This window comes from Acanthopagrus latus, chromosome 4, assembly GCF_904848185.1.
Source record: "Acanthopagrus latus isolate v.2019 chromosome 4, fAcaLat1.1, whole genome shotgun sequence".
NCBI classification, from domain to species: domain Eukaryota; kingdom Metazoa; phylum Chordata; class Actinopteri; order Spariformes; family Sparidae; genus Acanthopagrus; species Acanthopagrus latus.
The window spans coordinates 29,723,170-29,747,659 of NC_051042.1; the positions used below are offsets into that span (position 1 = coordinate 29,723,170).

Consider the following 24,490-nt stretch of genomic DNA (forward strand, 5'->3'; position numbering starts at 1 on the left):
GCCTCGTTTCTATTTTTACCACCGAGACACAGCACTGAGAACTGTGGCTTTAAGGTCCTTTTGTGAAAGTGAATTCATTAACTCTTAATGGATGGCCTCCTTGTGCACAGCTGCACAGCCTTCTAAAGGCTCACTAGGTGACTGTGAACTATTTAAGTCGTGAGATGATGCGATCTTTATGCACGGAGCAGAAAGGGGTGTTTGAGGAGGTGGCCGGGGCTGACCGAGGGGAAGTGCATTTTGTCTTACGTAATTTTCCCCCTGTGCAGCATGCAGCCTGCTTCTGCTGCCAAGGTTGTTGTTGTACTATCGCTACCTGTAGAAATCGAAACGTGCAGATCACGTCAGGACAACCTTTCGAAGAATGAGCTGACAGAATTACTAAAGATGAATGTTTGTTTTCTTTCATTTAACTGGTTGCTTCTGACTGTAAACAGCAAGGACTGACTCTTGTTACAAAGTATGGAGACACGATGTAAAGAAATATGTGCTGGCATGTGGTACAATGACAGTATGCAGTTTTTATGGCAATATATGGCCATTTAAGTATTTTCTTTTAATGTCACCTATGCATTATCACTAACAGCGGCTAACATTGCATTTTGAGAGGAGCATTTTACAGCTACGTGCCGTTCAATCAATAGATCTGCTGTACATGATGCAGCGACTTGTCCATTATGATGTTGTTGTCCAGGCTATGGACAAAAGGTACATTTGTGAGTCTGGAAAATATGCTGCAGGACTCAAGCCAGCACTTACACTGAGTCACTGCTTGCCCACTGTGAAATCTGATATGGAATGCACTGATTAGGAGCAGCATCGCACACTATAAAAACACACTGCAGCTATATACTGATGCACAACCTCGAGGTGAGCGATGATTTTTTAAGTAGCAAGGTTTTTTTTGCTGAGCGTGCATGCTGTTTGTGTTCAGTAGCACCACGCTTCACATTCATATAGTTACACACATTCACAGCTGGAAGTTCCCCAATTTAGCCTCAGCGCTGTACTACTGGCTGCTCTGCTGGAACACCTCGGCTGTGCTGCACAGGGGCAGCTCAGAGACACGATGCTCCAAGATGTTACTTTCATTTGATATTTTTCCCAGCAGTCTGGGTATTTTAACTCGTGACCTAGCAGTGACATGGTTGCTTTTGTTTTCCCTGCTGATTTTCAGAATACCACAGTTGTTAAAGTTGAGAAATAATACTTTTCTTGCTATGAAGAAGGCAGGAGAAAAAGGATACCTCACCCCCACAGAAAACAATTAGTAGTGGAAGAGACTCTCCTGGTGCTGTGGTTGTTCTATTTTTAGATTTTTTTGTGTGTTATTTCGATGATGAGAATCAGTGTCCCGTGACGCATCTGTCTCCGCGCCTCTCTGGTTTTACATCAAATTGTATGAATTCCCCTGTATTGACCTCTGAAAGAGAAAGTAAGCGCTCTCCGGTTGTGATTAGAGGATGGGATTAGAGCATTTCTACCCAGCACAGGGGTTTTTGGGGAACTAAATCTCATTACACTGTTGCCTCTCTTCTGTGATCTGAATGACAGACTCAAGTTTTACCAGAAAAATGAAAATGACGGGCCCAGCATCACCTTTATTTGGGAATTCAACTTTGTAAAAATTGGTAAAATTCTGCACCATTGCAGCAACATCAAATTAAGTATACTATTGACGTGATTAAATCAGTGAGGAAAACTAAAACCAACGTATGTACTGCAGCACATCATCACAGCCTCTTTGTCACATATTACTACACACGACATATCACACCTGTCTTCCAGGTGTAGTGGTATGTCTTCAGTTTGTGAATTCTTCACAACTTCTACACACTGAACAGCATGTTTCCTTAATTATTTGGACCTACACTGTTCATTTTACCTCATATTACAGCTGATTATCTAGCAATAATCTGCTTACATTCATTTTTGCGTACATGAATGCTGACTTGCATGGACTTAAAAACTCGGTTGATGTGCGTAATTCACCATGGTGAACAATTCATTTATTTGTATGTTTCCAACCACAGCCATTTTAACTAGGAATCCTACAGACTCAGTGTTCAAAAGTATCGTTTGGCTTCTGGGTTTTAATTTCTCGGTAGTTATGTGAAGTACATGTGGCTTGTAGTTAATGGGCTATATAACATGCAACATCAATATGGCCCTTTCATAGTGATTACGTTTTTGACACACCAAGCAGGATATCAAGGTGTGAATTTAACTTCAAACCCTGTGAACTACACTTAGATAAGAAATATGAGAAACGATGAACAAAAACAAACAAACAAAGAACATCTATAAGACTCCATACACAGTGCCAATTATGATTCAACCTTTTCTACCAACTGTGTGGGCGAGGACAAACCAAACTGGACTGACAGCTCCTTCACCCACAGTATTATCTTTTGTGGAACCTGTTAGGCAAGGTCACACCTTCATGATTCTTTTAGGTATCTGGAGATGAGTGACCTTTGCGCACTCCAAGGATACTTCAGAATGAAAAAAACAACACTTGTGTGGATATAGGTAGCCTTTAAATTTCACTTAACATATACCACAACTGTGACCACTGTCCTCCTCTAACAGCAGTGGGTAAAAGATATTAAAATGTAACTACTGTCACAGCTAGGATCTAGTGTGCCATACTAATGACCCATAAAGCCGCACATCTTTCGCAATATCATGCAGGTACACACACACACACACACACAGACACACACACACACACACACACACAAGCTGCCTAGAACATAACCAGCTCAGTGGCCCCAAGGGGGTTTCCTTCTCGCTGCTTTCTCTGTCTGTGTTGTGGGATGCGGATGGGGATCCAGGTTGTAGGAAGGCAGCTGACTCACTCTCAGGCTGCATGGTGGTGGTGTGTGGCTTGCTGTCAGTCCTCAGGGGAGCTCTCTTCTTTCTACCTACATCAGTGGCGTATGTAGGATGTAATGACTGTGACTTCCATGCAGCTGCGGACAGAGCTTGTCACTGAAAACTGCAGGTTATTTTGCGATACCATTGTGCGTATGTCATATGGGAGCGATGTGAGCTAAAGCGTGGAAGCCAGACATGGCACAGTTAATGACTTAATTATTTTCATAATTCTACTCACAGAAGTGTCTCACCTCCTTGGTTAGATTAGATTCATGCAACTTCACCTCTGCCCATTCAATCGTAGATGTTATTCCTTATTGTGAGTTCAAACAGAGAGAGACGGCATGTATCTTTTTGACATGAAGCACTCATTCATTTCAACTAACCTCTAATATTCTGAATACTGCATTTGGTGAAGACGCATCCTCTAATTTACTGTGATACTTACCGACCAGCAATAAACCCAAACCAAAGCGTTGTCTGCTAGGCTAATATTTTGGTTTAGATTATGCTATCAGTACATTTTATTAGTCTCAGAGATGTGTAAAAACAACATAACATGTAACATTGCAATACAGTGAAACCAGTGGGAAGGATTAGTTGAACATCACTGTGTTAGCTTAGCAAGCATTAGCAATTATCCTAAGCCTACAGACAGCAGCTATTTAATTCTCAAAAGTGAGATTGGGGTGGAGTAAATAATGAACTTAGGCCTGATCTATACCTCTACAGGCTCTGCAGAGCCATCACCTGATCACCCACTCGGGCAATACAGTATATTGATATTATCTTGTTATCTTGTAAATCTTGATTAGATTTTGTACACTGAAATATTGTGCTACAACGTAAATGGTGTCATCTCCTGATTTTACAGGCTGAATTTTAGTGGTGTCATTTTCTGATCTTCTGATTATCTTGTTTGTTCAAAAATATTGCTGTAGTATTATTATTATTATTGTTAAAGTCACCGACTGAGCAAATCTGCTGCATTACTCGTTATTTTAATATGAAATATATCAGTGTTTAGAATCCTGGTCAGACAGAAATGCCAACTTAAAGACATCCTCTTACGCTCTGTGAGATGATACATCTTAGACTAATATATTGAAATAATAATCATACATCAATCTATAAGTATGACTTATAGACTGTAAATGGACAGCAATATGTACCCAGTATACGTATAAACACATCATATAATGTGATATTGTGTTATCAGTAGAGCAAAAGATGGTAACAGATGAACTCTGCTCATCTTTCTTCCATAATCAAGTTGCTGAGATCTGTCCGCCATCCGTTGCTCCTCTCTTTGTCACTTCATGTCTCTCAGCATGCCTTCGAAATGAATGAGTACCGGCTGGCTGCTTTGTGCTTTGTTTTCACTGCCAGTGTAAGCTCCTTGTTTAAACAGCACCAAAATTGGTCTGCTCATTGGCCGAGTGTTGTCTGTAGTTTAGTTTGTTCTGCGCGTATTTCTCCACAGAGCCTCAATTCAAATGAAGTCATCTGTTCCTTTTTCTGATTTCATTTACCATCACCTTGGGGGACATGCATAACTTTTTTCTTTTGAAGCAGACACTATACTGTAATTATGACCTTTTATGCTTTGCTTACAATAGTTATCTGTGCCATGTGCTAAGCCAATTTACTGTCATCGCCATAATCATAGTAGACACTGCCATAGTAAAAGATCTGTCAAATTGAAATATTGCTTTAACAGTGTAGGCGGTTAGGTTTGGATTCACCCTCTGGCATTATGTGGTGAGCTTGATGGGCCCAGATGTTTCCAGAGAAAAGAAACAAATGCTAATTACTCTGCATATCTCCAGGCAAAACACATAGAAACACACGTTGTAAGCACCAAATATCCACCGAAACATCTCCTTGCAGGAAGCTAAGTACAATCTCATTCCCATAACCTAATTTATTTTCATATGACTGTGAGTCACAATCTGGTGTTGGGCAACAGACCTGTTACCATGGCACTAACTAAAATCTATGTATTGTTAAGTATGTGAAATATTTTGGCTGTGCAGTCTGAGTCCACTGCAGAGAGAATAATTCTTAAGATATGCAAACACTGCGCATTATATCACTATGCAAAAAAAAAAAAAAAAAAAAAATACAGGTAAACCTTGTGAATGGTATTTTATTTTCACCTGGCAGTTAAAATTCCGATACAATTATTTGAATGAAATGTTAATGGCTTCATTGTGGGGGTGAGCTGAATAATGCAGTTGTTTGCACTCCTTCCTCAGGATTCCACAGGCTTATCTGTTCATGTGCTTATGATACATTACTTTGAGCTGGGCAGACAGATCTGGGAGGGCCTGTAAGCTCTTGTATTTAGGCACAACACACTCAAGAGACCAAAGGCTCTTTGTTCCCATTTCCTCTACAACAATTCAGGGCAGAGTTAAGACAGTGTTTTCTGTTTTTTTCCCCAGATTTATTTAAGCACACATGGTTTACAGCTGACAGGCTGCAGGGGCAGCAGAGAACAGTGTCTGTGGACCAGGTGATTTGTCATTAGATGGGGTTCATTACAGCTGGCAGTGTATTGTTGGGCTAACTACTGATGTGAAACAAGGTCATAAATTAGGGGCATACACAGCATTTTACAGTCACAGTTGTGGTGGTAATGCATATGGATACCATTTAGCATACATTTTCCTTCATTTCATATTTGAAATGTGTTTCTTTCTCTACATGGCAGTAAGTAGTTCAAATGGATGTATATTTAGCTTCTACATGTTGAAGTTAGTTTTGATTTAAAAGCACAGATCCACTGTATTTAATTACAAAATATCATTCAGTGACTACAGAGAAGCTGGTTGAACTATCTTATTCCGCTGTGACCGCATGTGAATTTTGAAAACCTGCTCTTCAAGTCCAGCTTATCCAAAATGAAAGCCGGCTGACCTAATTTCTGGCGTTACCAGCCAGAGCTGATATGGATGAAGAGATTAGGTTTATACCTACATACATACTTACATACATTCACCCAGTTACATCTATTTCTGCTACTTCTGACAGTTTCCTTGATTGCTTTTGATAGGCATTTCAAGCTTTCCAAACACATGATGAACCATGGCATCAATCTTTCAATGTAAAGATATTCTGCAGGTGAAATATTTGCATAACGACCACGGAGGATGCAGGCTTTAAAAACTGAAGTGAGCATTTTCAGTCATGTAAAATATGTAACAAAACAAAACAAAACAAAAAAACATGCTACATTATCACTAGCCGAGTATGTGAACCACTGAACCACCCATAGGTGTGAATGTGTTTGTCCCTCTGTATGTGATAACCCTGTGACAGACTGGCGGCATGAGCAGGGTGTGCCCTACCTCCTAACCAATGTGTGCTTGGATAGGTTCCAGCACTCTGTGATCCTGAACAGGATAAGCGGGTTTAGAAATGGATTGTTGGATTATAGGAAATAAGTGTAGTATATCAAAAATATATGGGAAACTCACACAAACTCATATAAATGTGTATACAATCCAGCATTGACCACATTTAGAAATTTGGTGAAGACTGAGATGAAGTTTTGACCATGTCTAAATAGCTTAAAATCTGCTTTTTAACATGACATAACATAGAAAACATGTTCAACAACAAGTTATGTGCATCTTCCGTTATGCTAGAATCTCAGATGAATCCACAACAATGCGCAGTGTTCTGGAAGTCCATTATCCTTATTTTGCTGCTCGTGTCTGTCTCGTATCTGCTAGGTAAATATGATCGCTCCAGATCTTCAGGAATCGCTAGTGTGTTGCAGAGACAAAGACAGGTCAAAGTTAATTTGCCCTGATTTCTCAGTCAAAAAAAAAAAAAAAGCCTATTTCAGTGTTTGAAAGATATGCGGCTTGTACAAAACGGGCCCAGTATTTAGCTGCATGACTATGGGGTGAAGGAATCAGTCAAATTCTGTCGGCCTCATGTTCGCTCCTTAAGCACACCGTCTTGTTTCTAAACCATCTCTGCTTTTATTATGAGATATTCTTCTAACAACTTTCTTGCAACTTTGGTGGATGGATTTACTACTGACAACAATCACTATACCCAGGAACCTATATCACTGTACCTTTTAGTCCAGCGGGTTTAATAACTTGAGTGACATTCATTTCACTGACAGACTGGTGTCAGTGGGACTTAGGCTCAAGAGGAACTACCAAGCTACTGATTTTGACTAGTCACATGATCGTCAGCATTCATCATCAGGTCTGACAAATGTATTGCACACGTGTATGTTTTTATGTCAATTGGGTCAAGTAGGAGTCATAGCACTGATTGCAGCGAGACAACGAGTGTGGAAAAGGTTTATGTGATCGTTCAGCTACTTGACAAGGCTCTCTGATAAACAAACATTTAAGAGGACTGATTACACTGAGTGAGTACACAGAAATAGCTCTCTCTCTAACAATATATTTAGTGTTTTGTGACATTTTGAAGGTAAGGTTTGCTTCACATGTGCTGCACTCAGTGTGCTGTAACTAATGTTGTTTGCTCAAGCATGAGAACATGAAAGGTACACTTAAAAAATCATTTTAGACTCATCGTTATAAGGTCAAATGTGAGAGAGAGAAACAGACAAAGAGAAAGGAAAAATAAAATACACAAGACACCAGCACTATTTGCTGGCATGGACTTTAGACTGTTGACTCTGACTTCGTCTGACAGTTGTATGGCCTCAGTGGGCCAGGGAACCTTACGTTGAACAGACTGCATTTAGACCATCACTAACATTTTCTTTTTCCACCTATCACTAATTTAAGGCTTGCTTCTCTTTATTCGGTTTTGATTATCATCTCTTTTAATTTCTTGTGCTCTAATCCTATTTAATTTCCTTCTGCATCCCTTGGCCTTTCCACACCTTCCTACTGCTCTAACCCTCTTCTACCCTTTCCTTCCCTGCCATCCCAATACACTTTTCTTCTCCAGCTGGGTTTGTGAAGTCGCCAATGTCTGAGACTAAGCTTACGGGGGACACCTTTGAGCTGTACTGCGACGTGGTTGGTAACCCCACTCCGGAGATCCAGTGGTGGTATGCTGAGATCAACCGAGCTGACTCCTTCAAGCAGCTGTGGGACGGAGCCCGCAAGCGGCGGGTATCCATCAACACGGCCTACGGCGCCAATGGGGTCAGTGTGCTCGGTATCACGCGCCTCACACTGGAGGACTCTGGGACCTATGAGTGCCGGGCCAGCAATGACCCCCGGCGCAATGACCTTCGACAAAACCCTGCCATCACGTGGATCCGCGCCCAGGCCACCATTTCGGTGCTACAGAGTGAGTGGTCTATGTCCTGTAGTACCTAGATGGTAAATGAACTACCAATCCCCTGTCCCAACCACTCCAACCCGTACAAAACACCCTCTCAAGAGCCTACCCAGACCACAGCAGTCACTGGTTAGGCAAAAGCAAAGTCATATTGTGTATTCATTTGCATTTAGAAAGTCACTTTTAACAATTAATGGAAACCAAATCCTAATTGTCTAAACCCTTCATTACCCTTGGTTGTATTTTGTGTTTTGTTCATTTGGTTTGATAAATATTTCTGTTTTGTTTCACTGGACTCGGTAAAATCCCTGTCTCTTCCAAAATCCCATGAGCATCTTGTTGTCAATGACCACAAACCCAGGAAACTTTACCCAGTCTCTATCTACACTTCCTTCTTTCTCCCCACACCAAACTTTTGTTCTTACTGTCTCATGTGTCCTTTTACAGTATTCTAATCATGAACTTTTTCTCTGTATCCTAATTTCACCCCATTTCCTATTCCTGGATTTCTTTGTGATACTTATTCCCTTAACATTATGTTATGTCTCTTGCGTTGCTTGAATTGTTTTATGTACTTCAAAGCCCTGCATGCCAAATGCAGTGGAAAACCTAGTGGCACTTTGAAGTAATAGTGCTTTTGATTTGGCTTCTCACTCTGGGCACAGTGTAAATGGGACTGTAAGAAGACACAAGGAGGGATCCGATAAGGTGTAAAAGAGTGATTCCTGCTGTCAACTCTTCCCTGATAAAAGCAAACATTTTCTGCTTTCAAATTTACGCGTGGTAATCCAATAAAGGATAAGACCACTTCAGGGCCTTGAGTGTCTCATTTCTCTTCCAGATGAGACAGAGATTTTACGTCTACAAAACGGTCTCTCTGGATTTGCCTGTGCACTGCATAACCTTGTGCCTTCTCAGCCATTAATCATGTCAGTGTGAATCAGTAATGACATTATATCCTTAACCCTATGCTCTATGCACACAAACATTCAACAAAACTGAATTTCAACTGGACTCTTCCGATCTGTACATGCTTCAGTGCTCTGCCCACTGGAGCACAGGGGGATGTGGAATGTTGTTAGTCATAGTGAAGCTCTCTGAGGAGCTTAGAGGAGTTTGATCCTCGCTGGCTACTCTGATTAGACTGACAAATTTTGATTTCTGTGCGAGCACTATTTGATTAGGTGTAAGGGCTGATGCAATTCAAATGATGATATGAAGGACAGCAGCTGGTCACTTCTCACATTTACACTCTTCCTACTTATCTGCCACAATGTTACTTATCAAATACACAGTCCTCATGAAATATATTCTGTCATTACTGAGGAATAAATGTTCTCTGTATATACACGTGATATCCATGATATTGCATGTATATAACAGACTATACATAATAGCCCATTGATATGAATGTATAGTTTGTAGCTGGGGAGACATGCTGAAGTCTGACTGTCTTCTTGTTTTGGCCTTTCGGTTGATTTAGTTTTGTGAGACGCTCTAATGGATAATATCTACAGGAGATACAACGTTTTAACATGGATTTTTTTTTGGCATGTACTTAAAGTGATACTTTACCAAAATATTCTATGAAACCCCCAAAAACATTTTTTTGTTGTTTCTTATTAAATATCTAGTTTGTCACTTTGGGAAATGTGCTTATATGCTTTGCTTCTTCTTCATTTTTTTTTTATTTTTAGATCAAACATATCACTCTCATGTCTATACAATGAATATGAAGCTACAACCAGCAGTCAGTCAAGCTAAGCATAAGAACTGGATACAATGGTATAATATGCCTCTTTTCATTAACATTTTATATGTTGTTTGATAAATACATACAAACACCAAGGTACTGGACCACTTCTTGGCTGGGAGTAGTGACTTCCTAAAGCCAGGCTAGCCGTTTCTTCCCTGTTTGCAGTCTTAATGCTAAGATAAGGTGCTAGGCTCCTGGCTGTAGCTTTGTACTTAGTGTACAGAAATGAAAGCATATTTATCTAATCTAATCTAGTTCCGAGAAAGGAAGTAAGTACTGGTAAGCATGTTTCCCAAAATGTTGCACTATTGCTCCAAAGAACAGCAGCTGTGGTCAGCTTTAACTCATTCGATTACTATTTGTTCGAACGGTGACAAAACATCCATAGAAACGTCTCCAACCACACCTACAGCATTGTTGATTGTCACACAAAAATATGGCTAACTGAACTGGTTCTGTGTTGTATTTCATTTCCATTGCCCTTTCTTGAAACAGAGCTGAAGTAGTTTATTTAGCCATATTTTGGTGAAATGGCTGTCAAAAAATAAATGGACTGCAGACAAGTACATTATGTTGTAGGAGTGGTTTGTGAGTTTTCTGGGAATGATTTCTCTTTCTTTCTCACTTTTCATATTTGGTATTTATTGTGTCCCATATGAGTTCAGTGAACACAGCTGGTTTTCTCGGTGAAAAAGTAAACCGAAAATCTTTTTCAGCCACTTGTCAAGCCAACAAGGGGTGAGTGTTTCATACTCAAATACAAACAAATAGATTTTGTATGTAGTATCACTTGATCTGATTACAAACTAGATCTCCATGGATTTTGAGTGACACGTACACTTAAAAGCAAAGCACATTTTTGTCACATTTTGCTTTTTTAAAACAGTTATAATAGTATGTTAAGTTTTACTGTTTTTATTGCAAAGTAACATAAATGTGTGTTGTTCCAAATAAGGAACAAGAATGTATTGAAAATTGTGTATCCTTATTAAGAACGAGCGGTTCAAACCATTTAGCTCAAGCACGTGCTCAGGAGGCCCACTATTCTCTGTGTGACAGTTACTGGGACATCTCTCTGCAGATTCATCTTTTCTAATGTCATGTGCTCAGCCTGCTTTGGCTGTGATTAGTGACATAATGCTCACCTTAATTTAGGCCATGCAAATGATATCTCAGCTCTTAAGCTGAACTGATTCAATGCATCTTGATAAAATGCCACAAAACATGGCCCTTCTTCATAGTCAGTCAAAATCTAGTACTTTAATAAGTACCAGATAATATCAAGAAAAAACATAATTAAGCTGATGATGCAATAACATTAAGCCCCTATGTTATGTCTGTCAGTTTATTGGATACAATACCAATACATGCAGTGCTGTATTGGGAGTACCAGCAAAAAGAAATGGGGATCAGGTTTCACATCATCTTGACATTTTATATTTAGTTTTATTTCGATATGGCAATACATTGTCCAGCAGTTTTAAGTTGTGACAAGGTGTCCTACAAACAACCTTCTGGTTAAATTGCCTGTGGACCACAGTGCCGTGTTTGCTAAATGTTAATTTATGTACCTCATGTTTGTGTGTGTATGCATGTCTCGAAGATACTATTAATAGCACATGTGGTTCTGCTAGGTGGGGGAGAGAGAGAGATGTCGGGGGGAGGGGAGAGACATCCTCTGAGCTATTGACTATACAGAATCGCAAGAAGAAAGTGCAATGAATGCTAACAGACACTTGCCAGTCTCAGTAGCTCTCCTTTGCCCTCTCCTCCCTTTTGCTCTCCCTGTGGCCTTGCAGGAGCATCCAGTAGTAGGATTATGATGCTTCTCTTCTCTGCTCCTCCCCTCGGGGGCTCCATCGTTGCCATGGTTGGCCCGCCCTGGAGGAGGAGGAGGAGGTGGAGGAGGAGGAGGAGGAGGAGGAGGAGGAGGAGGAAGAGGAGGAGAGGAGGGGGAAGGGGGCCGGTGCAGGGGAGGCTTTCTGCTCACTGCTCAAGGCAGAGCAAAGGGTGCCTCGCTCTCATGTGACACCTCCTACTCCCCTGAACGTCCTTGAGAAATGGACCCTGGTATTGTTTAGTAACCAGTGTGCTTAGCAATTTAGAGGGTGAAGTAATGTAGGTAGTCATTCAGCCTTAAAGGAAAATGTCAAAAGACTGTTCAGTGTAAATCTTCAGGCCAGATCCCCAAGTACATGGGCTTGTTTTACTTAGATATTCTATTGCATGCAAGCTGGCAAAGGCTAGGCCATGTTTGACAGCCCATACAGTTTATCTTTGTTACAATGAAATATTAAAATGACTCCAGTTATCAGCTACAGTATAACTATCTGTCAAATTAAGGATATAAAATATACAATTTTGATCAACATGTTTGTGTAAATACCAGGGAGATTTCTCTTGTGCTCTTAAGGGCATTTCTACATCAAACAGTTACTTCTTATTTACTCTAAAGATAAATGCTTGACACAAGGAATCCCGGCTGTTTCATGTACTTATTATGTCTTTTGTTTATGTGCAGTTTGTACTTTGGTCCTCACTTCATAGACAGCCTCCTACACAGATTGTATAAAAACAGCATATAGCCTACAGCTACTACAGCATGTGAGGAAGCATTTGAGCAGTGTTGAGCCTCAGTTCTGTGATAAAGTTTGACTGTTTCTGTCTTCCAGAACCAAAGATCAATGCCTCTGATCAGATCATCCTGTCAGCGGACAGCACTAGCAAACCAGTTACCCTGCTTTGTAACCTCACCACTGCTCAAACCCCCCACACTGAAAGCTTCTGGATGAAGAACGGACAGGAGATCGCCAATACACGGACAGAGCAGAGGAACACAGCATACAGGTGACAAACAGCTTCCTCTCTATGTGTTAATACATAGAGGAAGATAGAAAATATTTGCAGTATTTTAGGAGGGAGGACAATGAGATTCATTAGAGTCTACATGTATCATGTAAAATAGAAGTATCTATAGGAGCAAAATACAATGTCAATGCAATTTTGCATGTAAAGGACCAGGAACTCCCTGAAACAAAGGAAGTACTTTGTAAACAGGTCAAACCAGAGACCACAGTGTGGCAGAGAATTCCCATTCTACAATCCTCTACATCAGACCATATTCACACCACAGCCATCACAGTCCGGGTGTGAATATGGTCGGTTACCAAGGCATTGGAATTTCGAAATGGAAGCATTGTGGCTTGTTAGCTTTTTGATTTATCAAGTAGTTTATCATGCAAAATGAAAAGTCTTTTATTTTGAAGTATTTTGAAGACATCACTTTGAGCCCTGGGAAATGTGTTGAGCGTTTTTCACAATGCTTTTTACATCTCATAGACTCAACAGATATTAACTGTGAAAATAATGGGTAGAATCATTATTGAAAATAATCCTTAGCTGTAGCATTTTGGCACCCTGTTCGATTCGAATATCTTCAGACTGCCTTTGACTCAGTGATCAGTGCTAATGCTACTCCTGGCTTTCTCACCCTTTTGATTTAGAACAAATGGTGCAGTAATTACACCTTAATCCAAATAATGAACTATACCTATGCATCTAACCAGAAAAGCAATCATCAGGGCCTAATGTACCAACTAGTTGTTAGTTCCTGCTGTCACACAGTGTAACCACTGGAGCAAAAAGCTACTGTCGCCCCCATAGACATACCGCAGACTCTCCGTAGCCACAAGATAAGACCAATTGGTCACTTCCTTGTCACATTTCATCAGTGATACTCTGAAGACTACAGCTAAAATGCCTGTGGTGCCCTTCCCTGCAGAACCCAGAGCTGCTGTTATAACAGCATAATGCCAACATTTTGTCTCCCATGGCTCCATCAGCCCCTCAAGCTTTCACTGTTGTCGTCCAAACTAATTACTGGAGTTAAACTGAAATTGGTTGACTTTATTTACTTCCCTACTCACACTGTACGTGACTGATGAATGAAAAGTTATGAAATAAGTGTTCTTTAATTTTTTTGTAGAATCAATAAACCGCGGGCAGATGATTCTGGGGAATACATGTGTGTTTACACATTTGTCATGGCACCAAATGCAAATGCCACAATTGAAGTGAAAGGTAAGATCCCTCCTGTGATATTTTTCCTCCATGATGTATTCAAATTCTAAAAAAAAAAATCTTGGCTTGAAATTGAGCCTGATCTGTGGTTTTCTGCAGAGAGATGAACATACAAAGGTGTCCTAGAAAAGTGAAGCACCCAAAGCTGTGTAAAGAGAGTCCTTGTTGACAAAGATGTTTGAATTCATCCAGTGCAGTGGTGATGAAGGGGTGCGGGGGGGATCCGGAGGCTGTTGTCACTCTTGGCTTTCACTGAGACAACAGTCTAGCAAAATGGACAGGCGCTGCACGTGCTCACTAAAACGTGCAAACACAAAGACCAATAGGAGGCATCCTTAAGAACAGTTATTCATGTATTTATCTTATATCTGATAGAGCTAATAATGATTTAAGTAAAGAAGGTTAGTGAAAACTGTTAATGTAACAGGCTAGGCCCAACCAACTATTGCATTGGTATCATTCAAGCTGACACCAAAGCCATCTACTTGAATAAGGAATCTTCTCTGAGAAAGGGCAAGTGAAACCCTGTTCAAAAGAAGCTGCCCGTGTATAGAGCTTAAGTCAATTTGCTGTGGCATGGGTACGGTGCATACTGAGCATGCCCTGTCTCTTATTCCGCGGCTGTCTTAAAGCGCTGGCTGATTGCATAACATGGGTGATGACCGTGTGTGTTCTGCTTTCACTGGATTGTGAGATGATGGGACTCATCGCCATTCAAACTGAAGTGTGTTAGCCATCAGTAGACTGCAGGCCTGTGACTGTTGCGGCTTGCTATCTGTCCCCTGGAGAAAGATTCAGTCTTTTAACCAAACTGATGATGCATGTTTCTGTCCTTTAAAGAGGCCTACATTCTGGGTCTAAAAAAAAATATGTTTTGACGTCAAGAGTAGGTACAATCTGCTGGATCTAAACAAAACATTTTCCTTAGTTGTTAAATGCTCTTCTGATTTTTTAGAGCCATTTGAGATCTTTTGTGACCCAGGTAGCAGGCCCACTGTTATGCTAGCCAGCCTTGCACTGCGCTTCTGGCAGCAGTTCACTGAGATCCCTCGCCTACAGTGTCCTTGGCACACTCATCCTTGCAGGACTCGGCTCAGAGGCAACAGATGGAGGGTTGTGTGATGTTGTAGGATTAAGGCTCTGAATCCGGTCCCAGCCATCTCTGTGGCAGGAGTGGAGTTTATTGTCTGTGATACTAAGCTTACCACAGATACATATTTGGTACCTTATATTTCTAAAATATTGGTAAATGTTTAGCACGCTTCTGTATGAAAATGGTCTACCCTGCATGCTGATTTCCATGCATTCCTCTAGAAAAAAAAAATATGGTTTTGTATTTTATACAAATCCATCAAAATTAAAAAATGTGGCTGCTTAATAAATAAATTTGTGAAAAGTTCTTATTAAGAATTTGGATTGAATGGCTCTCTCCCGTCTCATGTAATCTTAATTAGCTACTTTCTATTCGTTCTGACAGCTTTGACCTTGCTCCTCCACGCATGTGCCTCTCACATTCATGTGTCACTTTTCCTCTGTCTAGCACACACAGATTAATGGTCACAGTAATCGTAGTTGGGAGTGTGAAATGGAGGTTTCTGCCCATTTTAGCGCCACTCAGAGGGTTGTCTCAGGGCTGTCAGTCACTGACATAATACAGTCAGGATGAAGCACAAATGAGCTTGGCCACTCCCTCGCGCAGGGAGCACGTGTGCACCATAATTAGAGTGGGGTGATGTCACCAAAGAGCTCAGACCCCTCCCGCTCCATTATCCACGCACAGCTGAAAAATGCTCACTCCAGGCCTCTTCCTTATTCTGCTTAATTGCATGGAAGGAATTATTGTAAATTTGAGGATTAGTGGAAAAGGAGGAACAGCTATCTTCCTGGTGCTGCACAAGTTACACGGAGAGTCTCACCTTTGGAGAATACTGTTCTATGGATCCGTCTGACTTGTTGCAGTGTTACATGACATATGCCAGAATTTATTAAATTCATAACCTTTGTGCTGCATTTTTATTACCAGTTTATTCATTAATCAGGGCCAATTCACACCGTTTTCCATTGGCTCAACATCTCTTTTGTGGAATTCACTGTGGAATTATGTTGAATGGGAACATCTGGCTTTCATATCATACTGATCCCCCCTCTTCCATGACCTCATTATGAATTGTACTGAAATGTTTTTATCTCTTTCTGAGTGATATTCCCCACTGCTGGGGTTTGGTGTTGGGAGGATGTGCTCACAAAACATCTGCACACCCAAAATAGTACATTTTATTGAAAGCAGCAGTCCAGTTTTACTCCTTGGCAAGCCTCTATTCTACTACTCTATTCTTGTAGCCTCTCACGCAAGACTCTGTTTTACAATGCTGTTTTACATATACAAATTGTTCTGATATGATGATGTTATCTATATGTTAAGCTGAACAGGTATTTATTTTGGAAACATTGAAATACTGCAGGCAACAAGAGGTTTTGATAGCAATAAAAATTGCTAACAATATAGAGCTTTTTGTTAAAATGATTTGGTGTGAAAAGTACTTATAATAATCATCAAAACAAAACAAAACCATATGAGTAGTTTGTGGAATCAAATGGAAAAGATGATAGACATGTAGGAAACAAGATACAACACAAATTCAGTGACCCCTGTGTGAGATACAGATTACATGACAAGGTGATGCATGTGATTTTAAAGAGCGTGCTATGCTTCTTCTTGACTGCAACAGTTTGAGATTAGGAAAATATTAAAGAAAATTGAGCTGCTTCAGTGAATCAATGCTGCTATAGAGAGTCTTAATTACACTCCTCTCTCTTACACAGACATCTGAATAACACATATTATTACCAAAGCCAGAGAAGCCAATCATGCTTTCCTTATTCATGCCATCTGGTAGGAGTTAAAACGTCCCTTTGAATGTCGTACCTCTGCCAACACAGCTAATGATCAACTTTATTTATTTATTTTACCTTTCCAGCAAAACCTGATATCACTGGCCACAAGCGAAGTGAAAATAAAAACGAAGGAGAAAATGCGATGCTTTACTGCAAGTCTGTTGGTTACCCGCATCCAACCTGGACATGGCGTAAAGTCGACGGAACATCCTACACGGTACATGTACATATGTAAATAAAGTATACATATACAGAGTTACAATAGAGAGATGGAAACAGACAGACAGATATATCTGCACAATACCATAAAGGGCATGAGATATTTCTACTCTGAAAGAAACCATTTTAACATGTTTTAAATGTAACTAACTTTGAACAATGGTCATTGTGTTCCAGGACATTGACAACTCCACTGGACGCTTCTTCATCACTAACAGAGACAACTACACAGAGCTCAACATACTAAACCTGGATATAACCACAGATCCTGGTAGATACGAGTGCAATGCCACAAATGTGATTGGAAACAATGCTGAGACCACTATACTACGGGTGCGTAGCCACCTTGCGCCGCTTTGGCCTTTCCTGGGTGTGCTCGCAGAAATTATAATCCTAGTAGTCATCATCGTTGTGTATGAGAAACGCAAGACGCCAGACGACATTATTGATGGTAAGAAACCTTTTCTCTGTTTCCAGCAGTATGCACGGTTCACACATATATAGGATATAGGTTATATATATATATATATATATATATATATATATATATATATATATATATATATAAAAAACCTATATCCTGTACATACTGATCTGAAATTGAACAAAGTTGTACAGTTGAAATTAGGGTAAATCAGTGAAGGTTACCAGTCAGGTAAGACAATTCCGCAGAAGTTGTCCAAAAGGACAATAACTGTAAGGTAAAATGTCACCAAAAAAGGAGAGCATCAGAGAGTATGATACATAAATGTTTACAGATGCAAGTAGACTACTGAACCAAAAGGTTGCATGTGCTCTCAGAGATCTGTAGGTCAATTAGCTGTCAAAGACTCTCGACCTCTGTGGCCAAAGGGTGAAGAAAGGACATTGTAAGATTCATATGGGTATGACCTTCATACAGACGGTCCACAGCTAACCTATTTGTGTGCTGCTGTGCTAATGGCAATGGTAACAGTACATTTGTTTCCCATGTAGACAACAGAATAACAGTGTTAAGCATGTGGGATTATCAACCTGTAGCTGTACAACGCATCAGTCCGACTATATAACTTAATTGGTTACTATTCTTTTCCCCTCCCCCATCTTTCCTAATGGCAACATAATCTTAACGGGTGGTAAGTGAGAGATCCTGCATGGTTTCAGAGATTCTTTTTATCTCCTTTCTGTCGATGTATATGTTTTTATGAGCTTACAGTCCATCCACAAACATTACGATAACTGCATAGATATTAACACAGTAAATTACGCTTTTTTTTTAGGTGAAAGAAAAATGTCTCCATTCATTTCTTGTTCATTAGGATTGAACCCATAACGTCTGATATGTTTTCAAAGGTGTCAATTGTTTTGATTAACTTGTGCATCTCCAAAGAGCCGTAATCACTTGACATATGAAAAGCTCAATTAGGAATTTTCTTGTGATTAAACTTTCGACGTCTTCCTCAAATGATCCAGAGTAAATATTCACACCCAATTTATGCTAGCAGTCTTAAATGTCACAGCCTCAAAACTTCAGGTCTGGGAGTTGAAAATCTACATTGACTATGTCAGCTAAAATAATCGGCACATGCAGGAACAATCCTTAATATTAAATTGTACTTTCACATATTCAAAAACCAATGCTATGAAAATCAATTATTATTGCCAAATGTGGCCCCTACTTGCTGAACACCACTTTCTATTTTTGTTATGTTAACGAAACTGTTAATTACATTAAAAATATGTGTGATAATGTAACTGATCAAATAAAGATATATACACAAAAATGGAAGGGAGGTGAAGATAAAAAAAAAATAAAAAATTTAATAATCATATAAAATCTTTCTTTGAACTTTCTAGTTTTCTCAAACTGTAATAGTTCTAACTGTGATAATCCACAGAAAAATGTATTTGTATTTGTTTTGTATGTAACATGTTCAAGCATTCTATAGTACTGCCTTGAACAAACTATCATTACTTGTAGTAGATAAGTGATAACATGATATTGATACCAGTGCCGTTATATGATTCTGCTTATCAGTCCAGTTCTTTATCGACCCTTTATTATATGCCATCTTAACTTTTCTATCTGTGTAGAGACAGAACAGAAAAAAGGCATGCATTTGACTTAGGTGTGTAAAGGCTTGACTGTTTAATTGCTGTTTAACCTGGAACCAGTTCCACAGTACATTTGTTTATATACTGGAATTCGTAGACAGAGAAGAAACCTGTTATGCCTACTTAGGTTGGCGAATGTTATTACAACATGGGTTATTTTCTCATGGTAACAGTTGTGCAGCTGAATTTGGAAGCTGTGGCTCAGTAGAATGTCAAGCACATGGCATCCCTGGAATTTGAGGCCATGTTGCAGGTTTTTCCACCCTTACTTAAATATACATTTTACAGACAATGAAAATTAGCAATATTGCTATATTTCTTCATAAAATGAAGCCACACTCTGAACTGGTTCTCAAGTGGAACTGGTTCACACTTCCCATCCTAAGCACTTACTGGGCACTTTTTGGACTCAAGTGCCAGGTAGACCCATCAAGTTTAGAATAACTACTCTAAACTACACATAGCACTTACCTATATTATTAGAACCACTTTGAAATACACTGGTGCTTGCTCCATCCAACATCTATTGTACTGTTATTAATACTTAAATGTCTAGTCCTCTATTACTGGATGGCCCTTGTTTTTTCAATATAATCTAGCCATCACAGCTGTGATATTAGAGAGCCACTTGAGAGTTAAGTGTACAAAAAACTTAAAGGGCCTCTACTCTGCCAACTGAGGTTAAAACCAAAGCATCTGCAATCTGGGTCTGAATGTTATGCCAAAATATAAAAACCACATTAACGTGGATAACAAAAAATGCAAAATCTAAAGACAGAGACAGATAACCACAACAATAAACAAAGTTGGAACAAAGTATGATCTAGATGATGATGACTCCAGATAAAGATATTGTTAATTTCATTATTTCTCAATCAATTCTTCTGTTCCTTTGTTGACTTGTTCTACATTTATTCAACTTTCTTGAAGTTGAATAAGTTATAGTTTTAGTAAGCTAAGCTTTCAGAGGCAGTCAAAATCAATTGATAACAATGTGACAAGATCCTAATGTCTAAAAAGCCTCCGGCACATCCAGTGACCAGAGCCTGTCTCTGACCTCAACTCACGTGGCTTCATCACCTTTGCATTTTCGAATAAAACATGGACACAAACCACAAGGGTCACCTCACTATTATGAATCATTTCAAAAGGGAAACAGCTGCACGCTACAGTGTTTTACAAACTTAACAAATGAGCTTCAGGGCATGTCTTTTCATTTACTTACAAACAAAATAAGATTTAGTCAGTCAAATGTGTAAGCAATGTTAAGCAGATACACCTGTTTTAGGCTTCAATAACTTGAGGCGTTCATTAGATGTGGTGCTGTTTCTTTCTTCCATTTTTCTCCTCTTAACTTTGCGCTGCACGTTTTATCCACACCTTTAGCAATCTCACAGTAAGGGGTAAGGTGAAGAATAAAATGTGTTAATTATTCAAAGGGTTGTTGTGGAAATATTTGTAGAAAATCCTTCAAGATCCTGACAGCAATCAATATATCAAATTTTGAAAGAGAAAAAAAGGCTGTGGCTGTTACATGCCACTAATAAATCAATTCAGTTATTTCATTAGCGTTGTATAAAATGTTTCAACTGCCAACCTGCTAGTCTACCGGCCTGCTCACGTGCACTGTGTAGGACCAGAAATCTTCCACAAGACTCGGCCCGCATAGTGCAGATACATTGCTAAAGCTACACGAGCTAGTCGCACAAGAATAGCAGACAAAGTGCAAGGGTAAAAATATAATAAATACATCCTTGTCATTGACTGAGATGTGCAGAGACCCAGGTAATGCTGTCCTAAACCGACAAAAAACGGCAAAACGGAGTGGATTTATAATTCGGCAAAAAGAAAAACACACTACAGTGAAAGATGGCTGTGAGACAACCTGTGTCTATAGTAATAATACAACTAATAATACAAACAACTTCCCTTTTGGTCCCAATATTTACTAAGCATATTTGCAGATCCTAAGTCAGTGTTACTAGTCAATCAGTTGCATCAACTTTGGCAAATCTGCTTCCAAACCACGGTGGCTCAGCCTGGCCGGAAACCAATCTCCATTTTCAGGTTTTCAGCCCAGTTGCTCAAGTAAAACAAATAGGGAACATTGTCTAAATGTGCATCCTGTGTTAATGTAGTAACTTGTAAAACTGTAAGTTTATTTATGTACTGTAGATATTTGGACAAGCAGCCTGATCAATTTTCGCTTGTCTTTACATGAAAAAAGCCTCTAAAAATGGCACTGCAGTTATTATTGAGTCAAAGTGTTCTAACATGATAGAGTCAGTGTTGTGTATGATTTCTTGGCGCTGACGCCAGATAGGAATATTAATCGACCAATTGTTTCAGCAGTAGTGTGACTTTCATGGTTGTATTTGTAAGTACAGCCTACACATCAGCCTCAAACTGTCTGACATGTTTGACAAACATGAAGCTTGTGATTATGCAGAGGCTTATCCGCCTATGAGTTTAAAGCGAGAACACATTTTGACTAAAAGTTTCCAAAATTACTTTTCTTTCAATAAAATTCAACATGAACATTTTGAGTTTGCATCGACTAAAACAAGACTAAAACTACAAAGGATAAAAATGACTAAAACATGACTCAAAACAATGATCATTTTCATTTTAAGACTAAGACTAAATCTTAAATAGCTGCCAAAATTAGCACTGGCACACACCCACAAGACAGATCAGCAACTGCCGGCCTAAGGTACAATTACGTGTGTAATTGGTTGTTGCCTTCAACAGAGCTGCTTATTTATGCAGTTATTAGTATAAAGAAAAGCTAAGAGAGCTTGTAGTTAGCAGTGCGCATTTTTGTGTTTTGGAGGAACAGCTTTATAAGGATCAAGGGAGGGAGACAGATTTTTTTTACAATCTTGTCAATCTTACTGAACCAGTAATACACTATGATGGTTAACTGTGTCTCTAATCATTTATATCTTTATCTATCTATAATCAGTAATGGAATATATAAAGCGTACATTTCAGTAATTTGAAGTATATCAGTTGATCATTTATAACACCATTTATTTGTGACCTGTTAAAATTGTTTATTACATGATAATTAGGAAAAAAAACACTTTACTATTATACTTGCTTCGAATTTCAGCACACATACAGTAGAGAAACCAGGCAGCTCAACTAAGCTCTGTGCATGGCCTCTAGTTTGGTTTCATCTACCGGAAAAATGAAGCGATTAAGGTGGATTATATTTGTCATGTTTATGCCATTCAAATCAGGAATGAGGACTCCCTGCTCACGAGGCACAGCCTCTCTAAAATCTCCTTTTAGCATCCCGTATTCCCGGAGGTTTTGGCCCCTGTCTGCCTGCATTATGAATTCTGGTCTCTTGATGGCTTAGCTGTGTTTGAACACTTTCATACTTCACAGGCAAGGGCTCTGAGGCAGAGGCTGACATTTCTATCATGTTTCAAAACCCAGCTGCTAAATTTGCAGATTTTGCTGTGTGATGATTTGCGAAAAATAACAGCTCCCTTTATGTAAAAGATGAATTTTGAGCTAAAAAACTTACCACCCACATGCTGTATTTTTTGATGTTACATAAAAACTACACTATAACCATTGCAATCGGTCTTGTATGCTATATTGATTATCAACGATCTTCAACTGTCAATCTCACACAGTAACCGTCTGTTGTTCGTTCTGTGCTTGCAAACCCATTATAGTAAACATAGCTTTTGTGGTGTTAAGACATGAGGTGTGAAAATGGTGGGAGATGCTGACAGATGTTCCTCCTCTAAGTGATCACAGAACCATGTTTTTTTGTCTAACATTATAACTGTCATAATCTGCTCCATATTAATACCATGGAATGCTGCTAATGCTGCTTATCTCCGACTTAAAGCTGCATGTAATTTTCCTCACTGTGACTGGTTACTTACCTGTTGACACATTTTCATTTGTATGCCAAACACCAACCACCATGTCTACCCCAAGGCTGTGGGGGTGTTGAACTAACTTGTCACTCAGTGCAACAATATCCACTATTATTCACCACGTCCTCTTCCTGTAGTGTTTCTTACTGCTATATTGTAATGTGTGTTTTTATTGCACTGCTGTATGATGAGAAAGAATGACATTCTTACATGTGGTCACACTGAAAAGATTATTACTTAAAATGTGTAACCTCAATCTGAATGGAATGAGCACTGAACAGAGATAATAAGCACTGTGTACTGCAGGGAACTGATATAACCTCTAGATGCTGAGTGAAAGCTTTGAAGAGAGAAAGCTTTGAAGAGAATCATGTTTTGAAGCCAAGTCAGTCACAATATCACTCTCATGTCCTCAGCTCTTTTACAAAATCACTATGAAATTGCTGAGTGTAATTAAAAAATGGCTTTAAGTGAGCCATCTGTAAGCCTCCTACGCATATGCTCAGTCTGAAATGAACAGGAACCCCCTGAGATTCACATGGCATGTGAGGTTAAGTTTACAATCCTTGGCGTTAAAGATGTGGTTATTTAACAGATTATACCACAGCTTGTTTTCACATTTCAGCCCTTCTACTACAAATATGTCACTGCTGACCATTTTCCACAAACATACAGCTGTTTATCTGAATGGGTTTTACCACCTTCCAAAGCGCCTTCGGCAGCCTTTAGAGCCCAAAAGCCTTCACAGAGCAAGAAGCTGTTGAATTCACACTCCTGTGTTTGCTGAGTTTTTTTCCTTCGAAGTCTGTGTATCAGACACAAAGCTTGTGCATACAAAGCTGTTCAGCAGCTCACTCCCATGTGTGTGATGTCAGAGCTTCCCACCAGAACACGACTACCGCACCAGTATTCAAAGCAATCTGTGCTTTCAGCTGCATCATCGCACAATAATAATGTTCACCGAAAGATCTGGTAACCTTTCTGTCTAATAGACATACTAATGGCTGCCAGGGAAACATGAAAAATGGGAAAACTGTCAGCAAAGTAAAGTACAAATAATTTGCAGTAAATGTGCTGAAACATGCAACACAGGTGTTTTCTTTTTATCTTATATTTGTCTTCTGTGTTCTGTTTCTGCCATGCTCCCTCTTTCTCATGCCAAAGATGATGAACCAGTTGGACAAATGTAAGTATGCTTTTGCTACACGTATAATTCAAACAGAAAAGCTGGGGACTGTGATTTGAATTGGAATTACCTTTAGGTCACTAAATCATTACTGCTTCTTTCCCAGGAAAACAAATTCAACAAACAACCACAAGGACAAAAACATTCGCCAGAGGAATACAAAATAAGAAATTTACTCAAGTAAGACAC

At 39.4% G+C, this 24,490-nt stretch overlaps 2 protein-coding genes across 5 annotated transcripts in view; one reads left to right on the forward strand and one right to left on the reverse strand.

The window, feature by feature from the left end:
* rec114 (REC114 meiotic recombination protein) overlaps positions 1-24,490 on the reverse strand; it is a 59,146-nt gene that overhangs the window by 24,779 nt on the left and 9,877 nt on the right. The gene's annotated exons all lie outside the window — the stretch shown is intronic.
* The window catches only part of nptnb (neuroplastin b), a 31,116-nt gene that overhangs the window by 5,410 nt on the left and 1,216 nt on the right, over positions 1-24,490 (forward strand). The window contains exons 3-9 of one of the 3 annotated variants that reach the window (XM_037095415.1): positions 7,831-8,178; positions 12,598-12,772; positions 13,911-14,005; positions 16,984-17,117; positions 17,297-17,570; positions 24,292-24,301; positions 24,408-24,481. In XM_037095415.1, the coding sequence (XP_036951310.1) occupies positions 7,831-8,178; positions 12,598-12,772; positions 13,911-14,005; positions 16,984-17,117; positions 17,297-17,570; positions 24,292-24,301; positions 24,408-24,468 (1,097 nt within the window). In that variant the 3' untranslated portion in view covers positions 24,469-24,481. Of the gene's footprint in view, positions 1-7,830; positions 8,179-12,597; positions 12,773-13,910; positions 14,006-16,983; positions 17,118-17,296; positions 17,571-24,279; positions 24,302-24,407; positions 24,482-24,490 lie in introns of all 3 variants that reach the window. The other 2 variants (XM_037095414.1, XM_037095416.1) reach the window with 2 other exon arrangements.